We start from the raw sequence: 11800 nt of genomic DNA, 5'->3' as shown, positions 1-11800 counted from the left end.
AAAATAAAGGCCAGTGCTGTCTACACATGCCTGTTCTCATGTTTGTCTTTCTTTTCTTCTTACTGAACTTTCAGTAAGATTAAAGAGGAATGGGGACAAGAGGTAGGGGGAAAGATTGTAGGAAGCGAAGGGCTAACCAAAACTAAGGATGTATGAAAGAAACCATATAGAAAACTACTACTTTATAAGCTAACTAAAAAACATACTTTAAGAAAAATGGTTTGAGTCAGTGGTGGTGCACCCCTTTAATCCCAGAACTAGGGAGACAGGGGTAGGGAGATCTCTAAGAGTTCATGGCCAGCCTGGTCTACAGAGCTAGTTCCAGGACAGCCAGAGCCACACAGAGAAACCCTGTTCTAAAAAAGGGAGGAGGAGGAGGAATGAAGAGGAAGAAGAAAGGGAAGGGCAAAGAAAGAGAGAGAGAAAAGAGTTGGAACAGAGGCACCACAAATGGGTGAATAATGCTATTCCCAGAAGTCACAAGACACTATTACGGAAGACACCACACACTTGGATTACAAGACACCAAGAAATCATACTAAACTGAGCCAGAAACTACCTACCTGCTGGCCAGTGTTCATAGCACCAGAAGGTGTGAAACAGGCTGCTGAGGGAAGAAAAAGAATCAGTGCTCTTACCCAGTCATGGACCCTGTGTGCAACAATATTGATTTGTCAGGCAAGATACACTCACTGATGCAATAGTAGCATGATTGTTTGAGGGATAACCAACTGCTTTCTGATTGGATTTGCAGCCCACTCTGTTAGGTAATACATACCTGGTATTGAAAATCTAGTCAGACATCTATGGCTGTTGATAATCATAGACCCTGGGGAGAATATACTTCTGTTGTTTGCTTGTTTATTTTATTTTGTTTATAAATGGACACAGCCAAACTGTATATAACTGAAAGTTAGTTGTAGGTAATAGTTATTAGAGTAATTTTAGCCATTTGAATATTATTATAAGTACTCTTTGGGGATCCTAAATTTAATAAAGCGCCCTAAACTAGCTAGTTTATGTGTAAAAGATCAAGGGCAGAAGGCTGCACAAACGGATCAGTGGTTAAAATCACTTGTTGTTCTTACAGAAGATCTAGGTTCAGTTACCATGGTGATTCTCAACCATCCATAAATCTAGTTCCAGGGAATCTGATGCCTTCTTTAACCTTCTCGGGCACCAGGCAAGAATGTGGTACACACACTTACATGCAGACAAAAACTTATAAAGTAAAATGTTTTAAACACGGCAATAAAAATAAATACTAATTGCATAAAACCAAATAATGTTTATGCTTTGATGAATTCCCTTAAAACAAAATATGAGATTATAAAAATAATGGAACTACTTTGGAACACAAGAGCTATATAAAACCTGCCTTCTTTTAAGTATTGCATAAAAGAGAACAAGAGAATCTTCCCTACGATTAACTTTAAAACACTATTTTAGGCTAGATGTGATGACACACAGCTGAAATCCCAGGACTTAAGAGCTGAAACAAAAGGATCTTAAGTTCAAGGCCTTGAACTACAAACAGACACTCTCTCTCTCTCTCTCTCTCTCTCTCTCTCTCTCTCTCTCTCTCTCTCTCTCTCAAAAAGAAATGTCTTAGTCTTCATGGACTGCTGTAACAGAGTGTAATAGACTAAGTGGCTTAAACAGCAAGCAACTCTCACAGTTCCCGAGCCTCAGAATTCCAAGATGAAAGTGCCCACAGATTTGCTGTGCAGCAGGGTCAGCTTCCTGGCTTGTAGATTAGGGGTCCCGATGTAGCTCATATAAATTTTTCTGCCCAGGAACTTTCATCAGGCACAATTTCTCTCTCTTCATCTTCTTACAATGGTACTGCTATGATCACAAGGGTCTTGCTGAGTGAGGGTTAGACTTCTCGGTCAACTTGACAGGATTTAGAATCATCATAGAGACACAGCTCTGGGCATGTCTCTAAGGGTGTTTCCAGAAAGGTTTAACTGAAGAAAGGTTCAATAAGACACACCCAGCATTCCATAGGCTGGGGTCCATGAATTAAAAGCGATTAAAAATGAGCTGAGCAATAGCATTTGGGTCTCTCTGCTTCATTAAACCTGCAGGTGCAATGTGACCGGTCGCCCTATACTCCCGCTCCCTGTCTTCCCTGACGTGATGGACTGTAACCCTCACTGTGAGTCACAATAATACTTCCTTTCTTAAACTGCTTCTGTTAGGTATTCTGCCACAACAGGGAGACTCGTTTCCCAAAGGTCTAACCTCCAAGTAACCACCACCTGGGGACTAGGACTTCGACGTATGAAGGAGCAGGAGGGGAGGCACACACAAACTTTCAGATACAGCAGGAGCAAATCCTAGCTAGGATGCATCACTTTTCTCTCCCAGACACTTTCGGCTGTTCCTTTTCCTTTTCGTGTGGATACAGTCAGTGGTTATAGGGGATTGACATAGAATATAGACAAGAGCTACTTCTGGCTCCTACCTAGGACCCCTTCAATGTCTTCTTTCCCTTTCTCCTATCCCCTGAGCTTAAAATTCCCAAAGGAGGTTTCTAAGATACGGCTGCTGCCAAGTCCAGTAACCTGAATTTGATTCCTGAGACCCAAAAACTGGAAATAAAGATTCCTACAAGTTGTCCTACAACCACACACACACACACACACACACACACACGCACGCACGCACACACACACGCACACACATGCACGCACGAAAACTGGCATTCTGAAACCAAGGCAAGGAAAATTAGTAAAGTTGTCCTTTCTCTTTTCCGGTGAGCATGTAGGAAACTAGAATCACCCATTTTGGTTTTGTTGAAGTTCAAGCATTATCTGTGGATTTTTGCCGAGAATTCCATGTTTTATTTTGTTATCAACAGAACTTGTGAGTCCTCATCACTCTCACCCTGGCCTCAGAATATGTCCTGGAGTTAACTAAGAACTCAAGAAGGCATTGGGGCAAACATCCTTAGCTCTGAAGTTAACCCCTCCCCCCCCCCCCGTTTTCTTGCTTCAACACCCATTCACTTTTTACCTTTCAGTGGGCAGGTGGAAGACAAGGTGAATTGAACCCGGCTTATTTTCATAAGCAAAGCCTCCTTCTCCCCTGTGCACTATATATTTGATAAGCGTTTGCAGCTATGGGTTTCAAAGTCCACTCAGTTTCCTGGTGCTTCAACTGCTAGGCTGCTGTACAATGCTTTTTGGGAGGGCTTTAGGGGTTTGCAGGTGACAGGAACTTAGGTGTCTTCCATATTCCAGAGGGAGACGAATATAGAAGCTGAGATAGCGATGTGTCTCCAGTCGGGCTTGGGGGACGTACACCCGCTAAGCATCGAAGGATGCAGGCGCGCGGGTGACGGTGGCCCACGCAGCCTAGCACGCGCGGACGCCGAGTGCAGTTCGGTCGCAAGAGGGCGCGAGCTCCACTATGGCGACTCGCCGGCTGGGAAGGAAATAGGTGGTCCGCCTGGGAGACGGGGAAGCTGGGACCGAGGAGAGGCGGAGAGATGGGGGCCCAGGCTCCCTCTGCAGCCGCGGTGTCGGCACCCTGCCTGGACAAGGGCTCCACCCTGTCTGCGCTCTCAGGGTGGCCGCGGCGTCCGGAGGTGACCGGGACGCTCCTCTGCGCGCCCACCTCGCCTCCGTTTTCCAGCCCGAGACCCTCGAAAGGGACGGCCAGGTCCTCGGGGCGCCGCGCTCCGAATGGCACGAGGGGCTGCAGAGAACGCGGAGGAGCGGGGACGGCCGGGCGCCGCAAGCTCCGCCCCGCGGCCGGCGCCCTGACAACGCGAGCGGCCCGGGCGGCGCCGCGGCTCCCCGCCCCTCGGCCGGCACCAGGCGGGGCTGGGACCAGAGCGCCGCCGCTGCCGCTGCAGCCGCCGCACGAGCAGAGCTGCTCTGCAGAGCGGGACCGGGAGCGGGGCCCGGGCCGGGGGTGGAGGGGGGGCTGCGGCCCTCGCTCCACCTTCTCCCATCATGAGCCAAGGAAGTCCTGGGGCCTGGGCCCCCCTCGATCCCACCTCCGGGCCCTCGGCGCCCCCAAACCCGTTCGTGCATGAGTTACACCTCTCCGGCCTCCAGAGGGTTAAGGTAAGGTGTGGGCAGGGGGCGTGCGGAGGACTGGTTGGGATGGGGAGATCGGGTGTTAAGGAGCCGAGGTTGAGATGGGCATGGGGATGAGAGTGGAGGCGGCGGAGAAGCTTTTGGAGAGGGAGTCCGGGGGTGCGCACGTGGGGGCGGCCGGAGGTGGGTGAGGACGCGAGCTTAGGCGATAGATAGGCTCAGAAGTATGGAAGAAACGAGTGGGTGAAGAGGGAGGACCGAAGAGGACCCGGGGATAGGAGAGATGGAGGACACTGGGGAATGCGGATTACATCCCTCGGAGGTTGACGGGTAGGATGGAGCAGGAGGCTACGGAAAGGCCGGGGTGGGGGAAGGGGCGTGCTCAGCAATTCTCCGTGCTTCGACTTAAACGGTTTGGACCCAGAGACTGCGTCATTGTGCCCTTCCAACACCTCCTCTTTCCGCTACCACCCCCTCTCCGACAGACACACACAAACACACACACACACCCTCACTGCAGCACCTACTGGTGGGGGCAGGGAGGCTGGGAGGGGGGTTGGCTACAGGAAGTAGAGGGACGCACCACCCTAGGGTAGCCAGGAGGTGGTGTGGGAAGGAAGTGTCCAAGGTTTCTGTTGTGATCACCTCCCCTGAGGCCGAACCCCCCTCCCCCGAGGGGACCAAGTTTATTTACCTGCTCAATCCTGAGGAGAAGCCTCTGGAGTCACCCTGGCTCTTGGCAACCCTTACCTTGCGGAATAGGGCTTAGCTTTACCTAAGGATTGCTGTTCTGCAGTCCTAGGGATTGATTGACCTGAGGCTTGAAAAGTGGATCTATTTCCAACCATCTCCATGGGCCCAAAGTGTGGAAAGAACCCTGCACCGGGTTTGTTTGGCATAGGAGCTACTTATGGAATGGGATGTTGGGGAAGAAAACCTGTCTCTAACCTACATCAAACACAGTGCTGGACACCTTCACTGCATTCTCTCATTAAATCCTAACGACCATTTCAAGTACTAGATGCATTTTTATGACGTTAACCTTTATAGATGGGGTGGGAGTCAACTGAGAGAGAGAAAATAAGGCACCTCATGGTATTCATCTTTTATCCTCGTGGTCTCACTAGTGTCTTCTTCATCCCACTTGGACCCCTGAGCCCCTACCCTATCACCTCCAAGGTCTTAACTCTGCCCCTGGCTCAGTCCTCGTAGGAGATGGATGCTGTGGAATGAGCCTTTCCCGGCCCTAAGGGAGATTTTCTCCTGCCCTTCTGCAGTTCTGTCTCCTGGGGGTACTGCTGGCCCCAATCCGAGTGCTTCTAGCTTTTATCGTCCTCTTTCTCCTCTGGCCCTTCGCGTGGCTCCAAGTAGCAGGTCTCACTGAAGAGCAGCTTCAGGAACCAATTACTGGATGGAGGAAGTAAGTGGGACTCAACTCCTAAGACCCTATTTCTCACCCTGTTGAAGGCTCTGCCCGCCCTCCAGAGGGCTCTGAATCGGTTAAAATGAGCTATCAGCCAAGCCAAGATCTGGTCCTTAGAACCTCCTCTAAGTGATATATCCCAATTACTTCAGGTCTATGGCCAACATGTTTTAAGGGAGAAAAGGGGTTATCCTACTGTCCCAGGTGCCTGGGTGGGGAACAGGCTTGATTAAGGGCCAGAACTCCTTCTTCCACTGATCCCCAGCCTTACCCTGGCAGGACTGTATGCCACAACGGGGTTCTTGGTCTGAGCCGACTGCTCTTCTTCCTGCTTGGCTTCCTCCGGATCCGTGTTCGGGGACAAAGGGCCTCTCGCCTGGAAGCCCCTGTCCTGGTTGCCGCCCCCCACTCAACTTTCTTTGACCCAATTGTTCTACTCCCCTGTGACCTGCCCAAGGTTGTGTCTCGAGCTGAGAATCTTTCTGTGCCTGTCATTGGAGGTGAGAGAATTCAAGAATTATGGGGCAGGGGTGAGTGAGTGTGTGTGTGTGTGTGTGTGTGTGTGTGTGTGTCTGGACCAAAGAAAGTCAGAAATGGAAACTTCAAGCTCAGAGAGAAAAGTTAGGAGGGATACTGACTGTTGGCAGTTGAAATGCAAATCCCCAATTGTGTCAGCTGATCTCAGACTTCAAGGCTGGGGCCAGAGACAAGGTACTAGAAAGACAGCCTACGATACATAGGTGGTAGCAATAAATGAATTGTTGAAATATCTTATACTGTTGAGGAAATAGAGGCTGCCAGATGTCAGTGCCTCAGGGTCAGAACCAAGTGACTCCTCCTTAACCTTCCCGACCCAGCCCTTCTGCGATTCAATCAAGCCATCTTAGTATCCAGGCACGACCCGGCCTCTCGCCGCCGAGTGGTTGAGGAGGTCCGAAGGCGGGCTACCTCGGGAGGCAAGTGGCCTCAGGTGGGTAAGGGCCTCAAGACCCTCTCTACGCCTTGTATGCAGAGCAGCTGCTCTTCCCTCCCCACCTCACTCTGTGCTTGGGGGTTCTTGTTTTGTTTCCCACCCAGGTACTATTCTTTCCCGAAGGCACCTGTTCTAACAAGAAGGCTTTGCTGAAGTTCAAACCCGGTGAGTAAAATGATGGTGGGGCGGTAGGGTTGTGGGGGAGCTCCAGCTTCAGTTGGGGGAGGAGGAGGGGATGGTGGTGACAAGAAACCTCTTATCTAATGCTGACAAGGTGAGTCAGGGAGAAAATTCTTAGTAAAGCAAAACTACACATCATTTGGGATTTGTTCCAGACCCTCATGCCATATTGCTACCTCCGTGTACTAACTTCTGCCTTGGGGGCTGGGGGTGGAAACGGGGTTTAGGAGCCTTCATCGCAGGGGTGCCTGTGCAGCCTGTCCTCATCCGATACCCCAACAGTCTGGTGAGTCTCGGTAGAAGAGGGGGAAAACGGGGAGCATGAATCCCTCCTTAAACGGAAATCAGTGAAAATGTGTTAAGATACACATGGGGGGGTGGTGGAACGTGAGGTCAGGTTGGGGTCTCTGCTAAAGGTGATTTCCACAAGGAAAAGTAACCTGCCCCTCCCTCTGCTTTTCCCATAGGACACGACCAGCTGGGCATGGAGGGGTCCTGGCGTGTGAGTTCTAGCGTTGTGGGGGTAAGGGTGGGGAGTCGGGTCCACCAGAGCATCCCTGGTCTAATCTCTGGAATGACTACCCTCGTAGGACTGAGAGAGCTCTGGAGGAGATTGCCCTCTGACCTCCCTGTATAACTTGGCAGTCCTTCTAGCCTTCCCACCCGAGTCACTCCTGCTGCGATTACAGTTCCTTCTTATTTATTGTCCTGTGTTTGTTTCTTGTTTGGGAGGGGGATGGTCTCTTCTGGAGCACCCACACCACTAGGCATGCCTCTTCCCTTTTCCTTGATACCCAGACTTCCCTTGCCTGCCGCTTTTCCCCTGATTTGTTTCTGCATCTTCTCTCTCTCCCCATCATCTTTCTGGCCCTTCTCAGCCTCCTAGTTAACTGGGGCTAGGGGTGCCTTTTTTTTAAAATCACAGCCTCGTATGAGGGTAGTTAAAGAGTGCTAAACACCCATTTCTCTTCTCTTAGACTCAAAGTTCTCTGGCTCACAGCCTCTCAGCCCTGCAGCATCGTGGAAGTAGAGGTATGCCCCGCCCGCCTGAGTGGGGTGGGGAAAACAGAGTAGCAGTGCCGGGGCCTCATTTCCAGGTCCTGATGAGAGCCATGTCTGTTTCAGTTCTTGCCAGTGTATCAGCCCAGCCCTGAGGAGAGTAAGGACCCCACCCTTTATGCCAACAATGTGCAGAGAGTCATGGCACAGTGAGTATTGCAAGTATTTCCTGGTGTTCCACAAAGTATTTTCTGGAGCAATTATGCAGAGCATAAGAACCACAGAAGGGGCAGGAGGTTTTGCAGCCAGGATAAGGGATAGTGGGGAAGGGCTGTGTGACAGCTGAGACTGAGGAGGGAAGAGATGACGGAAGCTGACCGTTTCATCAGACAGAATGTCATGAGACCTCAGGACTTTCTTCTCATGCCTTCCCATTGATCTCCATCTCTCCTTCCTATAGGGCCCTGGGCATCCCAGCCACTGAATGTGAGTTTGTGGGGAGCTTGCCTGTGATTGTGGTGGGCCAGCTGAAGGTAGCATTGGAGCCGCGGCTCTGGGAACTGGGAAAGGTGCTACAGAAGGCTGGGTAAGTTACCTTGAAGATGAGGGTGCCCCAGATAGAGAAAATTAGAAAGGGAAAATAAGGAAAAGAGGAAGTGCCATGCTGGATTTGATCCTCAGTATAAGGGGGGTGGGGGAACCACCGCAGCTGAACCCACGCTAGAAGCCTCGTGCTGGGGACAAGATTGTGCTTGGCGTATCCAGAAAGACTGAGTCAGCTCACTGCTGTCAACAATCCCATCGTAGGCTGTCCCCTGGTTGTGTGGACACGGGGGCAGAGCCAGGCCGGAGTCGAATGATAAGCCAAGAGGCGTTTGCCCAGCAGCTGCAGCTCTCAGATCCCCAGACAGTGGCTGGTGCCTTCAGCTACTTCCAGCAGGTAATGGGGCTAGAACCCAGAGCACAGTGGACAGCTTGCCCTCAGAGCCAACAAGCTCAGGTTTTAGAGATGATGTTCTGATGAGCAGGGCAGCATGTTGTAGTCATAGAATGAGGAACAAAAGACAGACTCCATCAGGGAAGTCTAGAGCCTGGAGCCACTTTAGAGATTGGCAAAGATGGGGAATCATGACTGTGTGGGACACTAGGTGAAGACCTTCACCGAAGGGTCATGAAGGTTAGGTGAAGGGAAAAGGTTGAGAAGAAACTGATTAGGTTAAACAGTTGAGAATGTAGACCCACAATTGCTGCAATACAGAGGCCGGTTCTTTTCCTTCGCAGAGGATTCCCTAAGTAACTCAAGAATTTTGGCAAAATGTATTTCCAGAAATCTAACTAAGTATCCTGACAAATTTACAATTCGAGTTTGTTTGTTTGTTTGTTCTTGGTTTTTTTCGAGACAGGATTTCTCTGTGTAACAGCCCTGGCTGCCCTGGAACTAGCTCTGTAGACCAGGCTGACCTCAAACTCATAGAGATCCACCTGCCCCTGCCTCCCAAGTGCTGGGATTAAAGGCGTGCACCACCACTGCCCACTTTGTATTTTAAGTGCTAAGAATAGACTCAGATTTTTCTGCTAGGCAGGTGCTCTTTAGACCTTAGCTATACCCCTAGCCTCTCAAAGGGCTTTGTTTGTGCTAAGACACAGACTATGGGTCTCAACATCCTCAACATTCAGGAGGCAGAGGCAAAAGGATCAAACATTTAAGGCCAGCCTAGGTAATATAGACAGGCACTGTCTCAATTTAAAAATAATAATTAAACATTTTAAGTATTGAGCATATGTGGATTCTTAGATTAGGGAAGACTATCCGCATCTCAGCCAACATATTCCCCATATCCCTGGCATAGCATCTGTTTTGATTTTTGATTAAAAAAAAATTAGGCCTGTGGCCCCCCCTTTCCATCGTTGGACCAGTTCTCCCAGGTAGGCGGAGTCAGGAAAACCAGTTTGTCTGGCTTGGAAACCAGGGTTGCTCTCCTGTGGTCTGTCAATTCCTGGGGATTCCCTGCCAACCGTAGACCTCTGTGGGAGGGCTTTGTTATCTCGTGGCTTGGTGGATTGGTGTAGCTTCCGGAGGGAAACATACAGCCTGAGAACTTCAGGAGTCCTGGGGAGTGTGGTGCTCAGTTCTGAGCAGAGTGACCACAGTCCTCATTTCTAAGCCTGGCGAAGAGAAACCAAAGTCCAGAGGGCAGGAGGAAGATGCATGGTCCCCGTGTTGCTCTGGTTTTTCACCCTCCAGGATGCCAAGGGTTTGGTGGACTTCCGAAATGTGGCCCTTGCACTAGCAGCCCTGGATGGAGGCAGGAGTCTGGAGGAGCTGATTCGCCTGGCCTTTGAGGTACCTCTGAGGGACTGTGGGGACAACTGCTACCCTTTATTCCACAGTTCATCCCAGGAGCGTGGTATACTGTGCTGTTCTCATTAGCTTTTAGACAATCATGGTCAGTGCCCAGGTGTGCCACACTACCTAAAGCTGCCTATCTTGCGGTATCTCCTACTGTGGCCTAGCCAGACAGAAGGCATAAGTGTTTTACAGTTACCCTGAAAGAAAGGGCACTAGAGGTCCAAGAGGGCTTATATGCAGCACTCTTGGAAGAAGAAGAGCTTGTCAGGCAGGCTTTCCAGGCGGCACGAGGCAATGCCTGGAGGAGAGAACTTGACAGGCTTCTCTTTCTGTCCCAAGCTCTTTGCTGAAGAAGAGGCAGAAGGACCTGGCCGCCTGCTATACAGAGACGGCTTCAGCACCATCCTGCACCTGTTGCTGGGTTCACCCCGCCCTGCTGCCACGACTTTGCATGCTGAGCTGTGCCAGCCTGGAGGCAGCCAAGGCCTCTCCCTCTGTGAGTCACTGCGTCCACCCTGCACAGGCGCCAGGGGTACCATCAGCACCAGGATATGCTCTGAGCACTGAGCTGACAGAGAAAGGGCTAGTGACGTTAGGAAGCAGACCCTCTGGGAGGCAAAGCGGGTGGGAAACAAACAGGCAAGTGAGAAAAAGCAATGTAAAACTGGATTTGAGAAACAGATTAGCGGGGCTGGGTATACCAGTTCTGAGGAAAGGGAAGGGAGAGGGGCCCTGTTCATGTGCTTAGGTGGTTTTGCTTTTCCATTTCCTGGTCTTCCCGTCCAGGTCAGTTCCAGAACTTCTCCCTCCATGACCCTCTGTACGGAAAGCTTTTCAGTACCTACCTACGCCCCCCGCACAAGCCTCGAAGCACCTCCCAGATACCAAATGCCTCATCCCCAAGCAGCCCCACTGCCCTGGCTAACGGGACTGTGCAAGCCCCCAAGCAGAAGGATGACTGAGCACCTCAGCCCCCCACTCTCCTCCTCAGCTCGAATCCAGCCCTGCTCTCAGGACAGCGCCAGAGGCCTCTCCTCTGCCTCAACCCCATCTCTGCTCCTGATTTTTTTTTTGTTATCATTGTTTGTTTTTTTAAGTTTATTTTAATTTTTTGTTTGGTGGGGTTTTTGTAAAAGACTATTTTATATATAAATATAAATATATATCTATTAAAAAAACGAAGCTCGGTCCCAGGAATGCAGTCATTAGTTGTGAAGGAAAGAGATGGATGGTCAGCTGCCAGATTTCCATTGGAATTAAAAAAAAAACAACTATAGATTGGTCTTGGGCACACCTGAATTTTCTCACTTACAAGTGGACTGGGGTATTTCTTTCAGAGAAAGCATACGGTGATTTTATATCCTTCCCATGCTGTTAGCCCCCTACTAAATGTGCACGTTTTAATAGACTTCTTTGTGAATATCTTTTTCATCCCATTCCCTCATGCTGTGTCCTCATTAAAGATGGAAATACTGCTTCCTGCCATTCCATATTTAATAGTCCCACTGAGAGTTTATCCCATCACACATACTTGGAGACCTGTGTCAGTAAAATCGTCTTCTCCAGGTCACAGCAGCCACACGGTGCTTCCCTACAGTAGCATGAGCCGTGGATGTATACATCCCTCCTGTCCAGCCCCTTAAAGGAAAAAAGGCCCCCCCCCACCTTTACATATTTTGACACAAATATGTAAAAATTAATTTGATTTAGGAAATCAGGTCTTTGATAGCTGACAGATACAAAAAAAAAGCATCTTTCCCCACCTTCAAGGGGGCCTACCTACAGTAATAGGATGTCCAGACAAGACCTGCCAACGCCAAGTT

The 11800-nt window shown here is 50.1% G+C and overlaps 1 protein-coding gene across 1 annotated transcript; it reads left to right on the top strand.

Moving 5' to 3' along the window:
- Positions 1 to 3846: 3846 nt before the first annotated feature.
- Lpcat4 (lysophosphatidylcholine acyltransferase 4) lies at positions 3847 to 11050 on the top strand. The gene is made up of 14 exons (XM_038330668.1): positions 3847 to 4079; positions 5330 to 5472; positions 5755 to 5975; positions 6333 to 6445; positions 6553 to 6613; positions 6856 to 6914; positions 7096 to 7130; positions 7606 to 7660; positions 7754 to 7836; positions 8088 to 8213; positions 8435 to 8567; positions 9873 to 9971; positions 10317 to 10473; positions 10764 to 11050. The coding sequence occupies exons 1-14, from the start codon at positions 3966 to 3968 to the stop codon at positions 10937 to 10939; spliced, it is 1575 nt and encodes a 524-aa protein (XP_038186596.1). The 5' UTR covers positions 3847 to 3965; the 3' UTR covers positions 10940 to 11050.
- The last annotated feature ends 750 nt before the right edge of the window (positions 11051 to 11800 follow it).

The sequence above is a fragment of the Arvicola amphibius genome, chromosome 5, assembly GCF_903992535.2.
Source record: "Arvicola amphibius chromosome 5, mArvAmp1.2, whole genome shotgun sequence".
NCBI lineage: Eukaryota > Metazoa > Chordata > Mammalia > Rodentia > Cricetidae > Arvicola > Arvicola amphibius.
This window is presented reverse-complemented; position numbering and strand designations above follow the sequence as displayed.

Coding starts and splice junctions, on each gene's coding strand:
- Lpcat4 (XM_038330668.1), top strand. CDS start 3,966: ATGAGCCAAGGAAGTCCTGGGGCCTGGGCCCCCCTCGATCCCACCTCC. Junction 5,473..5,754: donor CCAATTACTGGATGGAGGAA/GTAAGTGGGACT, acceptor TTACCCTGGCAG/GACTGTATGCCACAACGGGG. Junction 6,446..6,552: donor CGGGAGGCAAGTGGCCTCAG/GTGGGTAAGGGC, acceptor TTTCCCACCCAG/GTACTATTCTTTCCCGAAGG.